General features: G+C 49.0%; 1 protein-coding gene across 2 annotated transcripts in view; it reads left to right on the top strand.

The window, feature by feature from the left end:
* PREX1 (phosphatidylinositol-3,4,5-trisphosphate dependent Rac exchange factor 1) overlaps nucleotides 1-22,804 on the top strand; it is a 199,354-nt gene that overhangs the window by 162,463 nt on the left and 14,087 nt on the right. For both annotated transcript variants that reach the window (XM_037811068.1, XM_037811067.1), the window contains exons 18-30: nucleotides 1,313-1,461; nucleotides 3,204-3,289; nucleotides 7,209-7,345; nucleotides 8,238-8,358; nucleotides 11,735-11,922; nucleotides 12,249-12,410; nucleotides 13,129-13,339; nucleotides 13,763-14,039; nucleotides 16,465-16,671; nucleotides 17,998-18,086; nucleotides 19,428-19,510; nucleotides 19,686-19,776; nucleotides 21,630-21,758. In XM_037811068.1, the coding sequence (XP_037666996.1) occupies nucleotides 1,313-1,461; nucleotides 3,204-3,289; nucleotides 7,209-7,345; nucleotides 8,238-8,358; nucleotides 11,735-11,922; nucleotides 12,249-12,410; nucleotides 13,129-13,339; nucleotides 13,763-14,039; nucleotides 16,465-16,671; nucleotides 17,998-18,086; nucleotides 19,428-19,510; nucleotides 19,686-19,776; nucleotides 21,630-21,758 (1,930 nt within the window). The remainder of the gene's footprint in view (nucleotides 1-1,312; nucleotides 1,462-3,203; nucleotides 3,290-7,208; nucleotides 7,346-8,237; nucleotides 8,359-11,734; nucleotides 11,923-12,248; nucleotides 12,411-13,128; nucleotides 13,340-13,762; nucleotides 14,040-16,464; nucleotides 16,672-17,997; nucleotides 18,087-19,427; nucleotides 19,511-19,685; nucleotides 19,777-21,629; nucleotides 21,759-22,804) is intronic.

Here is a 22,804-nt window from a genome sequence, read left to right as displayed (position 1 = left end):
GCTTGGATAAGACAGGGTTATTGCTCTCTCACGTACTGAAAGGCCAGAGGAAGGCAGTTCAGGAAAGCTACTCTGGCAGGCAAAGGATTCAGGAGTCTCCTCTCGGGGTGAGGAGGTGGGTGTCCAGGCTCTCGGCTTGCCCTCCTGGAGCAAGCAGGAACGCTTTGACTGCAAGGAGCCCCATGCTTTCCTCATGGTGGCTGAAGCAATAGGGCTTTATTTTCCAGTGACATGAGAAGTGGGAAGGAGGTGGTTGCAAGTCTTGGTTCAGGGTGGGCATCTCTTCCATTTTCTTGACCAATTCCTCTAGTCACTAGATGGTCGCCCCAGGTTGGTTTTCTCCTGACCGCTCACAACAGAGCAAGAAGCAGGGCCAGGCCACTGCAGAGTTTCTCCTCCAGGGAAAACACCTCTTCCACCAGCCCTCCAGCAGGCTTCCTTTCAGGGCTCTTAGGCCAGGACTGGGTCTCGTGCATGCAGAGGGGAATGGGTAGCTGTGGTTGGCTTATGCTGGGTGCCATGTTGCTTGGGTCTGGTCAGGGTTCCTTAGTGGGGAAGAAAGGAGGTTGGTCACTGTTCTAGATTGCTAAAGCTGCCAGAATGCAAAACACCAGAAATGGATTGGCTTTTACAAAAGGGGGTTTATTTGGTTGCACAGTTACAGTCTTAAGGCCATAAAGTGTCCAAGGTAACACATCAGCAATCAGGTACCTTTGCTGGAGGATGGCCAATGGCGTCTGGAAAACCTCTGTTAGCTGGGAAGGAACGTGGCTGGCGTCTGCTCCAAAGTTCTGGTTTCAAAATGGCTTTCTCCCAGGACATTCCTCTCTAGACTGCAGTTCCTCAAAAATGTCACTCTTAGTTGCTCTTGGGACTCTTTTCCTCTCACAGCTTCTCCGGAGCAAAAGTCTGCTTTCAACAGCTGTCTTCAAACTGTCCCATCATCTGCAGCTCCTCTCTCAGTTCCTGTGCATTCTTCAAAATGTCCCTCTTGGCTGTAGCTCCTCTTCAAAATGTCACTCACAGCCGCCCTGCGTTCCCTCTGCCCATCAGCTCATTCATATGGCTCCACTGATCAAGGCCCACCCAATGGGTGGGCCAGCACTCCTTGGAAATTATCCAATTAGAGTCATCACCCGCAGCTGGGTTGGGCGCATTACAAAGAAACACTCAAAGAATTACAATCTAATCAACACTGAAAACATCTGCCCACACAAGATTACATCAAAGATAATGGCATTTGGGGGACACAATATATTCAAACTGGCACAGTCACCATCATGCTTGTCTCTCCAATGCCGCCCCTGCCAAGATGGCCGGCCTGCAGGTGGGGAGGAAGATATACTCCGTCAACGAGGACCTGGTGTACCTGCGGCCCTTCACGGAGGTGGAGTCCATCCTCAACCAGTCCTTCTGCTCCCGCCGCCCCCTGCGCCTCCTGGTGGCCACCAAGGCCAAAGAGTGAGTGTCCCCGGGGTAGGGGGCGGCCGGCCTTCTCCCACGTTGAGGTGTGGCTGGAGTGTGAGGTTGGTGGTGGGGTGGAGGGAGGGCACAAACGTCCACGCTCCCCTGGGATAGGGCCCTGTTGGTGGCTGGTGACATGTTGCTGGCACCGTCATCCAATCAGCAGATATTTCTTGAGAACCCACTCTGTCCCAAGTGGCATTTCAGGCTCTGGGGAAACAGTGGCTGTATCGGGATGGATGCAATTCCACCTTTCCCAGATCACAGAGTCTAGTTGAGGGCTGGAGGAAGAGACTGACGGTGAACAGATGGAGCCAGAAGATACATACTGAACTGGTGGTGGGAAGCTGGTGCAGATATGCACAACATGGAGAGGGGTTGGCTGTGTGGAGGGACCATGGCTGCAGCTTTACCTTTATGCAGGGCAGTCAGGGAAGGCTTAGTGGGGAGGCCTGAAGGAGTTGAACAAAAGAGCCAGGGGGATTTCTGGAGGAAGGGGGTTCAAGGTGGTGAGGTGGGGGGGTATAGCAAGTGCAAAGGCCTTGAGGTGGGACTGTGTCTCGACAGTCTGAGGAACAGCGAGGAAGCTGATGAGGTTGGAGCAGAGTGAGCATGAGAGAGGGGTGGGTGATGAGGTTGGTGAGGCTGAGTAGGGCCTTGTGCCCACTGCCGGGACCCACGGAGAGCCCCTGGGAGGCTCCGAGCAGAGGCGGGGCAGGATCTGATCTGGGATCTGGGTGGAGACTAGATTGTCAGGGGCAGAGGTGGACGCAGGGAGAGTGGCTCTGCCCCAGCCGGTGGCAGTGGGGGTGGCAAGAAGGGGTTGGATACTGGATGTAGGTACAGGAGAAGTATTTTCTGTTTTAAAAAAATCATGCATTTTGTTTTCGTGTCTCCCTTGGATTTAAAGCAGATGCTATCAGTTGTCTATTATGGGAGTGATGTAAAGTTTTAAGTAAAATTATGTCAGTAAAAGGCCAGCCTGTTTAAGGAAAACAATGGATAGTTTGGTTCGTATATGGATGTGACAGAAACCGTGAAGGTGCAGTGTGCCTGGTTAAGTTTCTGGAAATGCCTGGGGATTGAGCACAGGCTCCTGTTTTGGCTTTCCTTGGCAGGGGCCTGGGAGGGATGAGCCTGCAGCACGTGGGAGGACAGGCCGGAGGCAGGGAGGTGGACAGCTACATTCAAGGCCGAGGATCAAGGACGCCCGTTGCATGGCCCTGGACAGATGCTGCCCTGTCTGCTTTTGTGGTCTACCTGTAGAACAGCCAACACCTGGGCTGGCAAAGTGTGTTCCCTCAGGCACCCCTGTGGGTATTTTTCTGGGTCGGCACTGAGAAGCTCTGGGTCACTTCTCAGACTCCTCTCTGTGCTTCTGGAATAAAATATTGGCTAGCCAAGGTGTTGGTCTGGCCTCCAAGAGGCCTTAGGGCAGGAGAGTGATGGAGAAGTGCAGGAGGAGGATCAAACTGATCTGAAATGTTTATGTTTGGATGGAATCTTCAAGGGCAGGGCATGTGGTTCTGGCTAATTGAAGACCCTGGTGACATGAGTTCTGATCAATTGAGATCTCCTTATATATTTGAGAGCTGGGAAGGCCTCCTGCTGTTACTGTTTGGGGCTGGATTTCCCAAAAGTCCTAGAGGCAGGGGGCTCTCCAGGGTGGTCCTTTGGGGCATCGGGCTGGATGCTGCTTTCCCTTAGGGCCTTTCCCTTGCTGCTTCTTCCTGACACAGGATCATCAAAGTCCCTGACCAGCCACAGGCGCTGTGCTTCCAGATCCGCGGAGCTGCCCCACCCTACGTCTTCGCTGTCGGGAGAGGTGAGCGAGAGCCAAACAGAGAGTGAGCTTTGGGGGATGTCTGTCTGTGCAGTGGGAGTTCAGAGCTACCCAGATCATTGCTACCAGGCTCCTGCCCGATCACCTGCCATTGTTTCTTATTTTCTTGGGTTGAACCCAGGCTTGCGAACACTGATGCCTGTTGGGGTCAGACAGGTTACAGATGGGTAAAGTGATCTAGAGAAAGCGACAGGGAGTGGTGAGGACTATGGCAAGGTAAAAACCACAGATTCCCTCTAAGAGGGTCTGTTGTTCTTCAGCTCGAGTGCACAGATGTCAGGCAGGAATGTGGGCTCACTCTCGCCAGATTTGATTTTTCGAAAGAAGCCAGAAATGCGAATTTGGGGGTCCCACAAAAATATGTCTCTGGCTATATTTGGCCCAAGGGCCACCAGATTGAGACCTCCGCTTTCCTGCTTGGAGGTGAAATTGAGTAGGTCTGCAGCATTGGGCTTGCAAACATATGTGTGTCTAAGCATCCCCCGCCCCCACTCTTTTAATGCTTTTTTTATTAGAGAAATTTTAGGTTTATAGAAAAATTGTGAGGAAAATATAGTGTTCCCATATATGCCCCTTCATACACACGATCTTCTCTATAATTAATACTTTCCATTGGTGTTTGTTGTAATTGATGAAAAGATATTATTATAATTGTATATTACTTATATTTCATAGTTTACATCAGGATTCACTGTGTTGTAGAATCCTATGTTTATTTTAAAATTTTTATTCTATTAACATATACACAATCCTAACCACATTCAAATATATAATTCAGTGCTGTTAATTACATTCACAATGTTGTGCTGCCATGACCACCATCATGTCAACACTTTTCCATCACCCAGGTAGAAATTCTGTAACAATTACACATTAATTTCTCCATTCCCTACCTGCACCCTAGCCTCTGGTAATCTATAATCTAGATTCTGACTCTATGAATTTGTTTATTTTAGTTGTTTCATATCAATGAGGTCATATTTGTCCTTTTCTGTTTGGCTTATTTCACTCAAGATGATGTCTTCAAGGTTCATCCATGTTGTTGCATGTATCATAACTTCATTCTTTTTTACAGATGTATAATAATATCTCATTATATGCATATCCCATTTTATTTATCCCCTCATCTATTGGTGGACACGTGGGTTTCCATCTTTGTACCATTGGTGGCAAATATCTGTTTGAGTCCCCCTGCTTTCATTTTTTTTTTTTTGTAAAAGTAGAATTGCCAGTCATACAGTAATTTTATATTTAACTTTCTGAGGAACCACCAAACTGTTTTCCACAGTATCTGCACCATTATACATTCCCGCCATCAATGAATGAATGTTCCTAGATCACTGCATCTTCTCCAACTCTTGTTGTTTTCATTTTTTTAAATAGCAGCCATTCTAGTGGGTGTAATATGGTGTCTCATTGTGGTTTTGATATGCTTTTTCCCTGACAGCTAAGGTTGTTGAATATCTTTTCATGTACTTATTGGCCATTTGTATATCTCCTTTGGAGAGATGTTTTTTGCCCATTTTTAAATTGGGTTGTTTGTCTTCTCGTTATTGAGTTGTAGGATTTCTTTGTATATTCTGGATATTAAACCCTTATCAGATATTTGGTTTCCAACTATTTTCTTCCATTCTGTAAGTTGCCTTTTTACTTTCATGATGAAGTCCTTTGATGTCCCAGAGTTTTACATTTTGATAAAGTCCCATTTATCTATTTTTTTCTTTTTTCCTCCTGCTTTTGATGTAAAGACCAAGGAACCATTGTCTAACACAAGGTCCCAAAGATGCCTCCCTATGTTTCTTCTAGGAGTTTAATAGTTTTGCTTCTAATATTTAGGTCTTTGATCCATTTTGAGTAAATTTTTGTATATGAAGTGAGGTAGCAGTCCACCTTCATTCTTTTGTGTATGGATATCCAGTTTTCCTGGTGCCATTTGTTGAACAGACTATTCTTTCTAAGTTGAGTGGACTTGGCACCTTAATCAAAGATCAGTTGGCCATAGATGTGAGGGTTTATCACTGAACTCTTAGTTCAGTTCCATTGGTCTATATGTCTGTCCTTGTGCCATGCTGTTTTAATTACTGTATCTTTGTAACGAGTTTTAAAATTGGGAAGTGTGAGTCCTCTAACTTTCTTTTTGGCTATTTGGGGCCCTTACCCTTCCATATCAATTTGATGATTGGCTTTTCCATTTCTATAAAGACGGGTGTTGCAATTTTGTTTGGGATTGCATTGAATCTGTAAATTGCTTTGGGTGGAAATGACATCTTACTGACAGCCTAAGGTTCCCCTTTTTTTTTATTTTTTAAAATCAGTTTTATTGAGATATATTCGTATATCATACAATCATCTGTGGTGTACAATCAGTTGTTCACAGTACCATTGTATAGTTGTGCATTCATCACCCCAATGTATTTTTGAACATTTTCCTTATACCAGAAAAAGTAAGAACAAGAATAAAAAATAAAAGTAAGAAAGAAAACCCAAATCATCCCCTCTTCCCATCCTATTTTTCACCTAGTTTTTTGTCTCCATTTTTCTACTCATCCATCCATACAGTGGTTAAAGGGAGTGTGGTCCATAAGGCTTTCACAGTCACACTGTCACCCCTTGTAACTGCATTGCCATACCATTGTCTTCAAGAGTCAAGGCTACTGGGCTGAGTGTGAGAGTTTCAGGTATTTTAAGGTTCTCCTTTTAAAGTTCAAACATTAAGTTTACCACTTTTGTGGTCATAGTTGTACTTTTAGTATTTCTTGAGTAAGAAATTTCATATCATGGCAGAGAGTTACTTAGAACTTGAGAATATTTTAAAAGTAGATTTTTACTTTATCCTTAAAGCAATGGCTATTTTTTCCCTCAGGGGACATTGCCCAATGTCTGGAGACTTTTTGGATTGTCACAACTTGCAGAGTGGGGTGGTTGCTACTGGCATCTAGTGAGTAGAGGCCAGGCTGCTGAACATCCTACAATGCACAGGATAGGAAAGGATTATCTGGCCCAAAATGTCAAACATGCTGAGGCTGAGAAACCCAGCTGAGAGCATCTACAGATAAGAATAGGTGTTTATAGGTGAACCAGACAAGAGTAATAAAACAGGTGATATTTCTTAACCACTTACTAAGTGCTAGGCATGGTGCTAAATGCTTTATATATTTTAGCTTACTGAATCTCTCAAGAACCATCAGTGTCCCCATTTTACAGATGAAGAAACTGAGGCACAGAGAGGTTAAGGAACTTGCCAAAGGTCACACAGTGGTCTATGGCTTAGACTAGAGTTTGAGCCCATCCTCTGGGCTGCAGGGCCGGTACTCATCACCAAAACACCGACCTGGCCCCATACTCTCCCAAACTTAGGCAAAGGTTGACATTCGTTTGCATTTCCAGACCCTTGGTATTAACCACACAAAACTCTGGGGTCTGTGATTGTGGAATCGTGGGATAGCTGAAAAGACCTGAATTGGAGTCTGATAGAGCTGGGCTCGAATCCTGGTTTCTCCCAGCCCCTGCGACATTGGGAGAGTCACTCTGCCTCTCAGAGCCTCTGTTTCCCTCTCTGCAAAATGGGCTGATCCTGGTCCCAGCACCACTGGGTTGTTGTGGGATTTAAAGGAGACAGAGCTCTAGGGTTAAAGTTATGTGGTTTCAAACCCAGCCTCCTCTGCCTCCTTGCTGCATGCCCTTGAACTAGCTGCTGCTTCTCTGGGCCGGTCCCTGTTCTGCCCACCGGGCGGGTTGGAGGGAGGCTCCAGGTGGGAGGGATGGGGGTGGAGTCTCTGGCTGTGTGCTTGAGGGGGGCTGCAGGGGTGGGTGGTGCTCATGTTGTTACTTGTCCTTTTCCTGCCACTGCCCCAGGCCCCCTTCGCCTGGCATCCAGCCTCACGCACTCCTGCACCCCCAGGTTCAGAGGCGGCGGCCGCGGGGCTGTGTGCCGGCCAGTGCATTCTGAAGGTCAACGGCAACAACGTGATGAATGACGGGGCCCCAGAGGTCCTGGAGCACTTCCAGGCATTCCGGAGCCAGCGAGAGGAGTCCCTGGTGAGCCGTCTGGCAGCCAAGGGGATTGGGGAAGCCCTGCTGGGAGGGATGTGGGGCCCAGGAGCACTGTCCCTGTCCTGGGGCAAAGCCTGAGGGCTTCACCGAGTTGTGGCCGCCACCTGGGTGGGCTGAGCTGGGCCTGAGTTCTGGACTCCCACTGCCTGCTCCACTGGAGGAGCTGGGCCAGGACACCTAGTGGCCTCAGTTGTGGGATGGGGGTGATGAGACCCACTTTTCCTTCCACACAGATATGTTGGGCAAATATTTGTGTTGATGGTAAAAACTGACATTGTACGTGGGTTCGAGGGAGCAGGGTTCTGGTGGAGACTTATTCATTCATTCATTCCTTCATTCATTCATTGGTTCCTTCAATAAATGTTTACTGAACATCTGCTACGTGCTGGGCTCATTCCTAGGCCCTGGGGATATGGGAGAGTCATGGGTTCTAATGGTCCCACGGAGCTGTTTGATCTGACTTACATTTCCAAAGGCTTCTTCTGCCCCAGATTCCGTGTGGGGCATAGTCTGTGGGGGCAAAGGTAATGTTTGGACTGGAGGTCCCTCAGGAAGGTTCCAGAGTGAAATCTTGGCAGTTTCTCCAAAACTGGGGTCACAGGCAGACTAAGAAGCCTGAGCTTTGGAATCAGGGCATGGTGTGATTCTCTGCTCCATCCCTTCCTAGCTGTGACCTTGGCCGGATCCCTTTCACTTCCTGGGCCTCGGTTTTCTCATGTCTACAGTAAGGACAGTGCCTCCCTCCCAGGGCTGCTGTCCGGATTCAGTGCACTGATGCCATCCTGGCACCTGGCACCTGGCAGGTGCCCAGCAGTCAGCGGCGACTCTGGCCTGGGCCCCTTGCGCTGGCTGCCCCGCTCACTCTGCCCCCTCACAGGGCCTGTACCAGTGGATCTACCACACCCACGAGGATGCCCAGGAGGCACGAGCCAGCCAGGAGGCCCCTGCGGAGGACCCCAGTGCTGAGGGTGTCCAGGAGGAGGACCAGCCTAGTTCAGGTAGTGGGCACTGATGGTGGCATAAGGGGCGCTTTGGGGAGAGGGACAGAGATGCCAGAGGGGACTCCTTTGCCCAACCCCGTCTTCTCATCCAGTCCGTCTCACCTGTCAATGTTTTAGTTTGCTATCGCCACTGTAACACATTACCACAGATTTAGTGGCTTAAAACATCACACATTTGTTGTCTCGCAGTGCTGGAGGTCCGAAGTCCAAAATGGGTCTCACTGGGCTAAATCCAGGCAGAGGCTGCCTGCAGTTTTTGGCTCGTGGCCCTTCTACCTTCAAAGCCAGCCGTGGCCAGGCACGTCCTCCTCATGCTGCCATCCCTCTGGTTCTGACTCTGCTGTCCCCCTCTTCCCCGTTTAAGGGCCCCTGGCTACTCAAGGAGAATCTTAGTTTAGGGTCCACTGATTGTCAACTTAATTCCTCCTTGCCACGTGTTCTAGTTTGCTAATGCTGCTGGGATGCAAAACACCAGAAATGGATTGGCTTTTATAAAGGGGGTTTATTTGGTTACACAGTTATTGTCTTAAGGCCACAAAGTGCCCAAGGTAAGTCATCAACAAACAAAAGGATGGCCATGGCATCTGGAAAACCTCTCTTAGCTGGGAAGGCACATGACTGTTGTCTGCTCCAAGTTCTGGTGTCAAAATAGCTTTCTCCCAGGACGTTCCTCTCTAGGCTGCCGCTCCTCTCCAAAATGTCACTCTCAGTTGCTCTTGGGGTATTTGTCCTCTCTTAGCTTCTCTGGAGCAAGAGTCTGCTGTCAACGGCCATTTTCAAAATGTCTCTGTAAGCCAGAGCTCCTCTCTCAGTTCCACTGGGTTCTTCAAAGTGTCCCTCTTGGCTGTAGCAAGCTTGATCCTTCTGTCTGAGCTTATACAGTGCTCCAGTAATTTAATTCGGACCCACCCTGAATGGGCGGGCCAACACCTCCATGGAAATTATCCAATCGGAGTCATTGGATGGACTCCCGGGCACAGAGTTGGGTGGGGCGCATCTCCATGGAAACACTCAGAGAATTACAATCTAATCAACACCGATAGGTCTGCCCACACAAGAGTACATCAAAGATAATGGTGTTTGGGGGGACATAATACATTCAAACTGGCACACCACGTAACATCAATCTGCAGGTTAGGATATCACTAGGGGGCCTCAAGCTCCCACATTTGTCTCTCCAGCCTGACCTCTGCCCAGGCCTGTATGTCCACTGCCAACTTGAGCTGTCTCCCACACGTCTAAGGAGCATTGCAGACACTGCATGGCCAGAACTGAACTCATGATCTTCCCCTGAAACCTGTTCCTTCCTTTGGCTTCCCATCTCCTGTCCTGACAGATTCTTAGGCCTCAAACTTCTGAGTCCTCCTTGACTGTTCTCTTTCTTCTATCCCTCCACGTCGATTCCAGCAGCAAACCTGGTTGGCTTATCTTCCAAATGTATCCGCCACTTACCATGTCCATCGCTGCCACCCTGGTCCGGGCCCCCATCATTTCTCACCTGAAGCACTAACCTGCTCACTGTTCTCCCTGCATCTGCCTCACCCCTAATCTATGTGGACTAGTCTCCAAAAATGACCAGAGGTGTCCTTTTAAAACCTGGTTCAAGTCTTGTCTCTCCTCTTCTCAGATCCTTCCAGTGCCTCTGATCCTACTCACCGAGACCTTTCGAGTCCTGGTGCTCTGGCCCCAGCCTGTGTCTGCAGCCTCACCCCCCATCGCTTTCCCGCTGCTCTCTGCTCCGTCTGCTCCAGCCTCCCGTCCCTCAAATACCAAAGATATGTCTTCATGGCTCGTGCTCATCACCTCCCTGGAGAGACCACCCTGAGTAGCCTAATTTAATAAGCCTTTCCCTCCCTCTGTGTCTCCTTTATCTTACTTCGTTTTTCTTCTCTGCATGTATTAGTTGACATATATCATACTGTTATTTATTTGTTTGTTTCCCTCTGTCTTACTCTCTAGAACATAAGCTCCATGAGGTCAGGGATTTCGTTTGTGTGTTTTATTCCCTGCTGTATCTCCAGAACCTAGAACTGCCTGGCATAGTAGGTTCTCGGTAAATATTTGTAGTTTGAGTATCAGTCCTCCTTCTCCGGTTGCTTTCCTGGCTTCTTGGCTGTGCCGGGGGTGGGGGCAGAGGCCATAGAAGGTTCCGGGTTTTTGATGCTACTGTGACCTACAGTTCGGGCTCTCTGCTAGTAGCGACGGGCTCAGCAGTGAACCCAGGTTCATTGGGGGAGCTGTGCCCCTACTGCTGAATCACACACAGCTTAGCAGGGGGATCCTAAAGGGGAGAGAGGAGGGGCCACCAGGCAGCTGTGAGCCCAGTCTGTGTCCCTCTGAAAGGGAAGGGCTGTGGGCCTCCTTCCCCAGAATGCAGGTGACCCGGGTGATGAAAGTAAACCACGCTGAGAGGAGGTGGCAGCACCTGCTCTTCTCTCCAATAAGTAGAAGCACCCCCTGTGTGCCAGGCCCCATGGTCAGAGCTATGGGTGCAGGGGGGCAAGGTGGACATGGCTGCTGCCCCCATGGGGCTGACTCATGGAGATACAGTGACCAAAAGAACCAAAAGACAGGTGGTGGCGTGGCTGAGGGTGAGGGAGAGTGATGGTGTGTGTGGGGAGGGCTCTTTGCAGCGAGTGGAAAGGAAGGCACTTCACTATGACGAGGTGGCTGCTGTGTCTCCCAGGTATGCCACTACCTCCCTGTGTGCTCTTCTAGAAGTCACTTAGCTTCTCTGGGCCTTTGATAATCAGAACTAAACTGTGTCATAGAAAAATGGAATCTACTGGCTCATTAACTAAAAAGTCTGAGTGGAGGCCAAGCTTCAGGTCTGGCTTGATCCAGTTCCTCATAGGTGTCACCAGGAGTCTCTTTCCTTCTCTCTAGTCCTCACTCAGCTCCTTCTGGGCTGGCTTCCCTCTTACCAGAGTTTACTCCATATGGTGGCTCTGGCTGCCTGGAATCAGTTGAAAAAAGAGAACATCTCCTTTTCTTTGTAGATCCAGCCCAAGCCCCAGTCTGAGTCTTGTTGGCCCAGCTTGGGTCACCCACTTGTTCCTGAACCAGTCACTGTGAATGGGGGGCAGAACCTGCTGAGTGTCAGGGAAAGGGTGGGGTGAAGGTGGGGTCAGCCTCTCCTAAACCACATAGACTGCGAATGGAACAGAAGGGTTGATCCCCAAAAGGACAGTTGGGGGTTTGTTATCAGAACAAGGGGTGAATGATAGGGGGCAATATCGAGCAGCGCTGCAGCCCTGGGCTTCGGTTTCCCCGTCTGTTGGAAGGGAGCAGCCAGTGGTGCGGGTGTCAGAGGACTGGTTGGCTCTGGGAGTGCTGTCCCCTCCTGAGGGCTGCCTGTCCCCTGGGCTTCTAGCCTTCGCTCTGCAGGCCCTGGGTCTCCAGCTGACCCTCCCCGAGGACAGCCCTGTGGTCAGCTTGACTGTGGACAATGTGCACCTGGAGCACGGTGTGGTCTATGAGTACACGAGCACGGCGGGCGTCAAGTGCCACGTGCTGGAGAAGATCGTGGAACCCCGCGGCTGCTTCGGCCTCGCTGCCAAGGTCTCCCCTGCCCTGCCCTGCCCTGGGAGCTCTTTCTCTTCCCAGGGGTGGGGGAAGGTCCCTGGTCGGGGCAGCCTGATTTCCATTTCCTCAGAGTGAGTGTGGAACCCTGATTTCTAGTCCTTGCCTCACCTCTTGGTAAACGTGGGTCTTAGAAAAGTGACTCACTGGCTCTTTAGCCTCAGTTTACTCATCTGCAAAATGGGCCAGTGATAGACCTGACCTCACGGGAGTATTACGAGGCAGAAAGGAGTCGCTGCAGGGAAACTTCTTAGGGCCATCCCTGGTGCACAGTAAGTGCTCAGTCGCTATTCACATTTCTGCAGATCCTTGAGGCCTTTGCTGCTGATGACAGCATCTTTGTGCAGAACTGTGGGCGACTGATGGCCTTGACCAAAGGCATCATGACCATGTCTCACTTTGAGTTCCACAACATCTGCGACACCAAGCTGGAGAGCATTAGCCAGAGGATCACCTGCTACCAGGAGGTACCTGCACCCTACAGGGTCTCTGCCAGGGGACCCCACACACGGTGTGTCTCAGCCAATCCAACTTAGCTTAAACAATTAGAAAGATTTACTGGTTTGTATCACCCAGAAGTCCAGGGGTGAACTTCAGTCAAGGCTATATCCAGGTGCCTAAACAGAACTTGGCCTTTCTCCACCTCTTGTCTTTGTTTTCCTTTCTGTTGGCTTTACTCTCTGGCAGGCCTTCTTCTTATGGTGATGAGGTAGTCCCTCAGGAGCTCTAGGCTTGGCCACTCCAGGGTAAAAGGAGCTCAGTGGGTCCTGCAAAAATCTCAGGGAGGCTCTTACTGGCTTGGCTTGGGTCACTTGTCCAGTGCTGTGCCAATCAGGGATTGATCTGACCAGCCAGGCCTGAGTTATGTGTCTACCTTGGTTGGGTTTGAGGGGCCAGTCCTACCCAAACCTCATGGGTTGAGAGTAGAGTTCCCCAAGGACAGCTCAGGAGCAGGTGAAATGCAGAAATGACTGCAGGCAAATACTCAGAGGCCTTAGGTTCCTCCAGGCTTTCCCTGAAATCTTGATCCAGTGAAAGGCAGTGCAGGGGAATCCACTTTTCCAGTTGGAACCGTTGGTGGTTTGTACAGTTTGGAATGTGTGACCTAGGCTGGGATAAGTGGGTACTGCGGATGGGCCAGGATTCTCAGGCCCCTGATTCATGTCCCCATATCCCCTTTCTTAGTTTGCAGCCCAGCTGAAGAGCAGGGTGAGCCCACCCTTCAAACAAGCATCTCTGGAGCCCCATCCTCTGTGTGGCCTGGACTTTTGCCCCACCAATTGCCACATCAACCTCATGGAAGTGTCCTACCCCAAGACCACCCCCTCCATTGGCAGGTCCTTCAGCATCCGCTTTGGTCGCAAACCCTCCCTCATCGGCCTTGACCCAGAGCAAGGTACCTACATTTGTCCATTAGAAATTGCGTTTGAATCTTGCACTTCGGATACTTAAACAGAAAGATGTGTGGAGGTCAGCAGTACAGGACTGAAATGACAGCTCTGTAGTCACCAGGGATCTAGCTCCTTCTGTTTGTCTTTGCTGCCATCCTTAACATCCTCAAGGATGCCTCATGGTCCAGTTTGGCTGCTGGAGTACCAGCCATCATGTCTGCATTCTGGTCAGGAAAAAGACAACAGATGTTAAAAACACCAAAATGAAGCATTTTGTTTGAAGTAATCTAGTAGATTAAAAGAATATTAAAATGAGAATAATTTGACATTCATTGGGATTTCTAAAATGGGTTGGTTTACTTCTGTCCAAGTGGCTCCTGGGTATCTGGGGGCTGTTTCTGATTGAGCTCTCCCTTCCTCGACTGTAGGACACCTGAACCCTATGTCCTACACCCAGCACTGCATCACCACCATGGCCGCCCCATCCTGGAAGTGCCTGCCTGATGCGGATGGGGATCCCCAAGGTCAGGGTCTCAAGGATGGCAGCTTCGGGCTGGCCAATGGAGCCCTTGGCCAGGAGGACCGGGGCCTGACCTTCCTACTCAAGCAGGAGGACCGTGAGATCCAAGATGCCTACCTGCAGCTGTTTACCAAACTGGATGTGGCCCTGAAGGAGATGAAGCAGTATGTCACCCAGATCAACAGGTGAGCCCTGGCCCTGGGGGCCAAGGTGAGGGGTGGAACCTTGTTGCTGCATAATCCTTTGTAGTGGGGAGTTGCCCTGTACATTATAGGATATTTAGCAGCACCTCCGGCCTCTACCCACCAGCAGCTTTTCTCCCCAGGTGTTACCAAAAAAATGTCTCAGACTTTGCCAAATGTCCTCTGGGGGACAAACTGCCCCTGGTTGAGAACCACTGCTCGACAGAAATAATGGATCTAGGCATTGATCGTCTTAGAGGCTGAAGCTATTAGATAGAAGGTTTTGGGGTAACTTCATAATTTTAATATTGCAGAAGAAGCGGCAGGTGTATGCAGTGTCCCTTTTGGTGTGATGCAACAGGGCACCCACACAGCACCCTAGGGAGCATTGTCTAATCAGGGCTCTAGATCTCACTACCAGTTACAGGATGTGGGGGAAGAGGACTGTTCAGTGACACCTGGGGGCTGTGGTCAGCCAGATCCAGAGGGCAGGAGAATCTACAAGGCCATCGGTCGTTTACCCAGACTCTTCAACAGAAGGAGGATGGAGGGAAGCAGGTAGAGGGAGGAGAAGGAACTTTTGGAGATGAAAGAGGCTCAGGAGACTTAGCAACCAAACATAGCATGGGAACCTGTGAGAAGAGACTTGTATCGGGCACATTTGAACATGGACTGGGTACCAGATAGTAGTAAGGAATTATTACTTTTGTTAGGTATGGTTAGAGCAGCCCCGTTACGTTCAAAATGGTGTTTCTCACCCTTGGCCCTATTGATGTTTTCGACTGGATGCTCTTTGTTATGGGGGAGGGGGGGGGTGTTGTCCTGTGCATTGTTGGATGTTTGGAAGCATCCCTGGCTTCTACCCAATGTCTGGCCATTGTGCCAAACAATCCCAGGGTGGGGGGGGGGATTGCCCCCAGTTGAGAACCATTGATTTCAAAGATAGTCTTATGTGTTAAAGACATATACGGAAGTATTTGCAGGAGAAATATGATGTCTTAGATTTGTTTTAAATATCCCAGAAAAAGAAAGAGTGATGAGGAAGATCCAGGAAACAAGATGATTCTGCGTTGTCACTGTCAAAAGGGGCTGCTGGGAACCTGGGGTTTGTGATGCTGTCCTTCCCGCTTTTTTGTATGATGGGAAATTTCCATGATAAAGAAAAAGGAATGTAGGTTCTGGAGCCAGGTGGCTCGGTTTTGAATCCTGGTCCTGAGAATGATTAGCTGTGCAACTTTGAGCGTGACTGAGCCTTGATTTCCTCATCTATAAAATGGGCCTGATATTGACCTCCTTGCAGTGTGGAAGGATTGCATCTAGCCAGGGTTTATTGCTCTCTTCTTACAAGGCACCAGACCCTGCTCTAAACATTTTCCATATTTTAACTCCCTTAATCGTCACAGTAGCTTCATATTATTACCCCATTTTACAGATGAGGAAACTGAGTCTTAGAGAGATTAAATAATTACGTTTAGGTCTCTAAGCCAGGAAATGGCAGTATCCTTTTTTTTTTTTTTTTTTTTTTTTTTAACCTCAGATCTTATTTATTTATTTGCTTTTCTAGAAGTCTGGTTTGGCCTGGGAAATAAAAGGTTGCATACAGTGAAACATAGAAGGCTTGATGATTATTGCATGGAGCTATTAAGAGAAGTTAAGAACATAATACAACTTACAGTTTCTCAGTTATTTCTCTTCCAAATAATAAGTAATCTCCATAGGATAATGTTTTGGTTATCTTCACAAGAAGAATAGGTTGTACGGTATTGAAATTCATGTCTTGATGACTGATAGAAAACATAGTTGCATAAAACAAGCAGCAGCATCCATATTTGAATCTGGAGTCCGTCTGGCTTCAAAACCTCTACTCTTAACCATTATACTCTGTGCCAGGGGTTAAGAATTATGGCCTGGGGGCCAAATCTGGCCTGCTGCCTGTTTGTTTTAAATAAAATTTTATTGACAAGCTCCAGCCCTGGGGCTAAATCTGGCCCACCATCTGTTGTGTAAATAGTTTTTTTTTTTTTTTTTTTGGCACAGTCACATCCATTCACTTATGTAGGGTCTATGGCTGTTCTCATGCTCCAGTGACAGCATTGAGTGGTTACAACTGAGTGTACGGCCCACAAAGCCGAAAATGTGTACTCTCTGGCCCCTCACAGAGAGTTTGCTGGCCCCTGCTGTATGCCCGAGAGCCTCGTGAGCTTGGCCATGAGATGAAGAACCTGCAAATCTCAGCCCCCCACCCCCCCCCACCCCAGCTGCAGGGGCTGTGCTGTGCATTTGCAGAACTGGTGGAATTTTCAAGGAAGGGCCATACACCTCCTCCCTGCTTAGGGTCAGAGAGCAAAGGTGAGGCCTCAGGTCTGGGCCTTGCCTGGCGCCTCCCTGGAGGTGGGTGAAGCCACTTCTAAGCCTCCACTCCCCACAGGCTGCTGTCCACCATTACAGAGCCCACCCCGGGTGGGTCCTGCGGGCCGCCCTTGGCCGAGGAGGGCTCTTCCTCCCCACTGGTCGGCGAAGAGAGCGAGATGGACAGGGCTGACCATGGGGGCATCAAGAAAGTGTGCTTCAAGGTGTCCGAGGAGGACCAGGAGGACTCGGGCCACGACACCATGAGCTACCGCGACTCCTACAGGTGAGTGGCGTGCGGGCTTGCTGCGGAGAGCTGGCTGGGCAGGTAAGGCCACCGTCCCGTGGGGCGGGTCAGACCCGCGAGACGTTTCCCAGGATGCAGTGGGTTTGGGGGCACAGTTGCCAAACATTGTGTTCCTGGGGGGTTATCCGAGCCCCCCAGGGTGCATTTCAGGATGCCCAGCTTGGCTCCCCTGCCCCAAGGCTAAAGTCCCAGGCCCTCTGCCCTTGTGGATGGCGTCCATTCTGCTTCAGCTTCACTCCATACACGGTGACGGAATGTTGTCAAAGAAGAAGTCATGCTCCGGTGGCATGTTTTAAAACTCCATTTAAGACATGTGGTTTCTGCAGCAAACACCATGTATTTTTACACTATCCAAGGAGGAAAACCATTTTTTTTCCCCTTCTCCTTACTCCAAGAGGATCTGAATTGTTTTTCTACTGGTTAATTATAACAAGATCAGTGGAGTCCTAATTGGCAGGTTAAAGAGACTAAAGTTCACTTTCCTGTAAAGAACAGTATAGTGCGTGCATGTGATTCCTGATCAGAAGCAGACCAGCAAGGGGGGCTCTAGTTCAAGATCATAGAGCACTTGCCCAGGGTGATTAGAATAGAATCTTAGAAGGGCACTTCCATTTTACATGGGCAAAATACAGAATTGACGTCCTCTGACAAGACAGACCTTTACTCCAGTCCTCCCAGTGTTTATATTCCTTCAGTCTTCGAGTGAGCTGATGGTGGATAGTTTCCAGCCTTTTCTGGTACGTGTATAGTAAGATGCACCGGCTAACTCAGAACTTTGTGTTCTCAGAGCCTTGCATCACTAGTCTCAGGTTTCTCCATCTCTCTGCATTTTGAGTCCTCTGATATTGGCTTTAATTTTCAGAAAGGCTGAATGAAAGACTTTTGGGATTGTGGTTTTTAATTCCCCAGTACCTTCTGAGTTCCTGGGACATAGCTAATAAAATGCGGTCCCTGTCCTCCCATTTCCAGCCAGGCTGGGGAGTCCAAAAGCAGAGCCTTGTTGTCGGCTGGTATGTGCAGGTGTGTCCGGGGATGGGCTGCCCCAGAGTGGAGCCATGTGCCTGGGGAGAGCCAGGGCCCATTTGGCTGAAGTAACACCTGGATGGTAACGGGTCACCGTCTTCCCATCATGTCTTCCCGCCGTCAGATGGAGAGACCCAGATGGCCCCACTCTTTCCGCCTGTCTGGGCTGGTTGTCCATCCAGGGAACCAGGGGTTTTGCTTAAGCTCCAGAAAGTGCCAGGTGGCAGGGCCTGAGGGCGAGAGCTGGAGGGAGACTCACGACTTCTCTCGGTCCCTCTGCAGCGAGTGTAACAGTAACCGGGACTCCGTCCTTTCCTACACCAGCGTGAGAAGCAACAGCTCCTACCTGGGCAGTGACGAGATGGGGTCTGGTGAGTCGTGGGGCTGTGCTCCGGGAGAAAGAGGTCACCCCAGCGAGATTTTGTTTTGCTTATTTTTAGTTTATCATATTGTTCTGTGTGGTATTGCAGAATATGGTACTGTATTTCCTTTCACTCATTCATTCAGCAAATATTTATTGAGGACCTGTCATGGGCCATGCCCCATGCTGAGTGCTGGGAACACGACATGAACCAAAGATCCCGGCCCTCTTGGAACTTACGTTCTCCATGAAAGTCATGGACGTGGAGCAAATAAAAACATATATGATGTAATTACAGAGTGTTATGAGAGCTCCAAAGTAACTAAAAAAGGGTGACCCAACTGCTTCTGTAGGAGTGATATCTGCTTGTACAAACAGTTCAAACATGGGAAGCTTCAAAAGAAGCACATCAAACAATAAATGGGAATTGCATCATTGCCTCCAGAAATGACCCTTGCTAATATTTGAAGAAGATCATTAGCGAGTGCATATTCATGCACAGATAGATGTGTAGGTGGGTGGATGGATGGTTGGGTGGACAGATGGACAGACAGAAATAACAATTTATAAATTAGATCAGACTGTACTTGCCACATTTAACGAAAATCGGAAACTTGTTTTGTTTTTGTGTTTGTCTTTTTAATTTTAGTTTTGTTTATTTTAGCCTTTTAAAAATTTTAATTTATTTTGTAGCTAGGTCACACATCTCCCATGTTTCATAATTCAAAAGGCACAAGAGATAGCTCAGTAATAGTCTCCTCCTCACCCTTGTCCCCAGCCTCCCAGTCCCCAAGCTGCCATTGTCACTGCTATCTCCTGTGTCCTCCCAGAGGTAATCTGTGCATAACAATTTAAGTTTAATTATGCTTGAGTTTAACAGAAGTAAAAGAAGCTGAAATAAAATGGAAGATATTGCTGAACTTTAGATATATATTTCATCACATAAGATATTCAACTGCAAAAGCTATCCCAGGGGGGATTTTAGGAAGGTGCTTATGTCTGGCAGCTGATCTAACTGAAAAAGCTAGGGGGTGAATCTGGAGACTCGGGGTCCAGTTCCAGTTCTCTCTGGTTCTCAGTCTCCTTGTTTGCAAAGTGGAAATGATAACAATGTCCTAAAAAATTGTGTAATGCTTTAGAACCTGTTGTCCATTTTGCACATGAAGAAACTGAGGCTCAGAGAGGTCAAGTGATTTGCCCAGTGACACACAGCTAGGCCTGGGTTTGTTGGACTCCAGATCCCATGTGGGTTTTGGAGCTCCATAGTGACATTACCTTTTTAGAAAAAAGGTTGGGAAGGCATGAAGTAGGGCAGGAATGGCTGATGGCTGCAGCTTCTTCCTTCTGCTAGGGGACGAGCTGCCCTGTGACATGCGGATCCCATCAGACAAGCAGGACAAACTTCATGGCTGTCTGGAGCATCTCTTTAACCAGGTAGGACCTTTACCTGCCCCTAAGACCTTGGAGTCCTCTGTCACCCCTGGTGAGAACCCATAATGTGGGGGCTGGGGTGGGGCCTCTGGCTAGAGAAGGCAGGAATGGGACCGTGAATCACGGATTCCTATATTGGCGGCCACGGGCTAAACTAACCGGAGCCTCTCACTGCCAGGTGGACTCCATCAACTCACTCCTCAAGGGGCCAGTCATGAGCAGGGCTTTCGAAGAGACCAAGCATTTCCCCATGGACCACAGCTTACAAGGTGAGCAGACGAGAGTCCCTGGGCAGGGCCAGGAAGGACATCCAGCATCCAGCAGGAGACAACTCACAATGGGCAAAGGATGCTGGGCTGGACAGGACATACATCTGTGCCCTCAGCATTGTCCCTCTCCTGCCACGTGGCTCGGGGCTGGTCCAGGGGTCAGCCATTTTCAGCCCATGGGTCATATCCAGCCCCTGGAGTGTCTTTGTAGAAATTGTGAGTGAAGAATGGTTGTTTTCTTTTTAAAATAGTTCTGAAAATTCAAAAAAAAAAAACAAAGAAGAATTTGCAACAGAGATGCATGTCCCACAAGCCCAAAATATTAACTATCTGGCTTTTTGCAGAGAAAGTTTGCCAAGCCATTGGCTGGTCCTTGAACCATTCTGGGCCTCCATCTGCCCGTTTGTCATGTCAGGGGAGAGACTGGAGCCCATTTGCCAAACCTCAGTGATATGCCCAGGCTCTACTAACAGCGTCACATTTTTTTAGCCATGTTCATTTGCCACCCATGTTACTATTGACATAAGATTTTTTAAAACATGACTCCCTTTTAGGAATTTAATTTTGAAAGGAATTTGTTAAACTTCCTATATAAACTTCCTAAATTTATGGCAGTGTTACATGCCATAAATTGATGATAACCATAATGATAAATCCAATAGAAACAACAGAAAATGTCTTTACACTCTAACTAGAAACTATTTGTCTGCCCAGGGCTCTTTGGTTTTTGTTCAGGAGAGGGATTAGTGAGTTAAAGAAGTTAAAGAACTAACCCACCAGCACCAAATTGAGACTTTCTTTTTGAAATGTTTAGAAGAGAAAAAAGGATTGAATTTCTTATGTCTTCTTTCTGTTTCCCCCCATTTATCCATCCACCTCACTCATCCACTCACATCCATCCTCCATCCTGTCACTCATTCATCTACTCCCCTCATACACTCATCCACTCACCCCCTCCCATCTACGCATCCATCCATCTGTCTTTCAGTAAATAATTCCCAGGAACCAGCTGTGTCAGGCCTTGCCCTGGCTGCTGGGGACCCTGAGATGAATGTGACATTTCCCCTGACCTCAAGGACTCCCAGCTGGGTGCAGGAGATAGGCAAGCAAAGAGGAAGCTGCCCTCAGTTAGGATAGGATGGGGTGAGGAGTTGGGACACGCTGGCCTAGCTGCCCCTTCTGCTCTCTCAGGGCATCTGTCTCTCCAAGGGATGGCTCAGAAGGCCCATCACCTTTTAACCGCAGTAATGTCAAACCCAGAGGAACCAAACCACAACTATCTCAAATACCTAGGGCCTTGAAGCAGGGCAGAGGCCAAAAGAACAGGGCCCTGTGTCTGTGTGGCCTTTGAATGGTCCTCCTGGGGTCAGATTCAAGTCCTGGATCTGTCACTATCCAGCTGTGTGATTTTTGGCAAGTCGCTTTCCCTCTTGATGCCTCTGTTTCTTCCTCTGTTTAGGGGAAGGGTTAGACTAGGTTACCCTTCATGTGCTAGCTTGATCGATTGTGGCTCTGAGGAGGAGTATCCAAGAATCCTTCTGAGGCTACATCTAGACTTAGAGAAAAGAATGCTGTGATTGATTGGTGATGCCTGTGCTGGATTGGGGAGCCACTCAGACTAGTAGGAAAGTGTGCTGAGATTGATTAGTGATGTCTGCCATGGGTGCGGCCTTTGAAGCAGTAGCATACTTTTACCATGTATTTGCCCTCTGTGGGCTAGATAATCCTATCAGCTCTCTTGATCTAGGATTATGAGCTTTGGAGTTTGGTGATGGGACATAGGCCTTTGTGCCACCCTTCTCCAAAGCTATTTCTTCCCCTTCCCTGGCCCTCATGCCACTCTCCTGCTCCAGAGTTCAAACAAAAAGAAGAGTGTACAATCCGTGGCCGGAGCCTGATCCAGATCAGCATCCAGGAGGACCCCTGGAACCTCCCAAACTCCATCAAGACCCTGGTGGACAACATTCAGAGGCATGTGGAAGGTCAGTGTGGGCCGGGAAGGATGTGGCATGTGGGGCTTGTGTGGCCTTCAGGTCTACATGTGGAATGTGGCAGGGTTGGGGATGGGTCCACCCCTATGCCCCACTTCTCCCCACATCCAGGGATCTCTTCTGAAGAGGAGGAGAAGAGTGGATGCCCCATTCTCAGCTCAGTGTCCTTCCCTGGACCCAGGAGTGGTCCACTCTCTCAAGGAACTACCAATTTGAGGGCCATTTATCCTGAGGCTTTCTCACAGAGCCAGGAGGCTGAGGAGGCTGAACTTGGTCCTTCTCAGTTCCAGAGCTGTGGATTCTGTTCATTCCCTTTTGTTTATAAATTATCATCCCAGTTGGCGGCCCATGGCATTAGAAAATGTGAATCCACTGCCAGCATTTACAGAGATCTCTCCTAAAAACCTAGATTTCCAGCTACTCTTGAGCAATCAGAGGACCTGGAATTACCAGGCCTGCAGCCCCACATTCACACTCGGCTGGAGATGAGTGGGCCACGCTCCTGGGACTGGGGAGGAGGTGCTTTCAGGTCACCATGGGCCCCACCATTTTACATTACTTGCCTGGCCCTTGTCAGCTTTGGAGTTTGGGATTCCTGGGCTGGAAGGACCCCCGGCCAGGGAAACATTTGACCAAGATAGTAGGAGGGGAAAGGACCCTGGGTCATTCCTCCAGGGACCAGCAGCCTCTGAGTTCGATGCCTCTGTCCATTTGTAACTGTCCTGCTTTCCCAAACTCTCATTGGTTGAGAGCATGGACTCTGGCTGTGTGATCCTGACAAGTTCCTTGACTTCTCTGTGCCTTTGTTCCTTCCTCTGCAAAAGGTGCTCATAGTGCTCCCTCCCTCCTGAGTTGTTGTGAGGTTGAAACAGGTCAATACAGACAAAGCCCTCATTCAGTATCTGGCACGTAGTGAGTCCTCAGTGGGCATTCGCCGCTGCGGCTGCTCTCATCCTTCTCACCTCGTCCCCACCCTGAGTCCTGGGTGCCTCTCCCAGACAGAAATTCTCAAGGGGCCAAATCCAAAGGGCCTTCCA

The sequence above is a fragment of the Choloepus didactylus genome, chromosome 19 (genome assembly GCF_015220235.1).
Source record: "Choloepus didactylus isolate mChoDid1 chromosome 19, mChoDid1.pri, whole genome shotgun sequence".
NCBI lineage: Eukaryota > Metazoa > Chordata > Mammalia > Pilosa > Megalonychidae > Choloepus > Choloepus didactylus.
The sequence above is the reverse complement of the archived record's forward strand: the minus strand, read 5'-3'. Positions and strand labels throughout refer to the sequence as shown.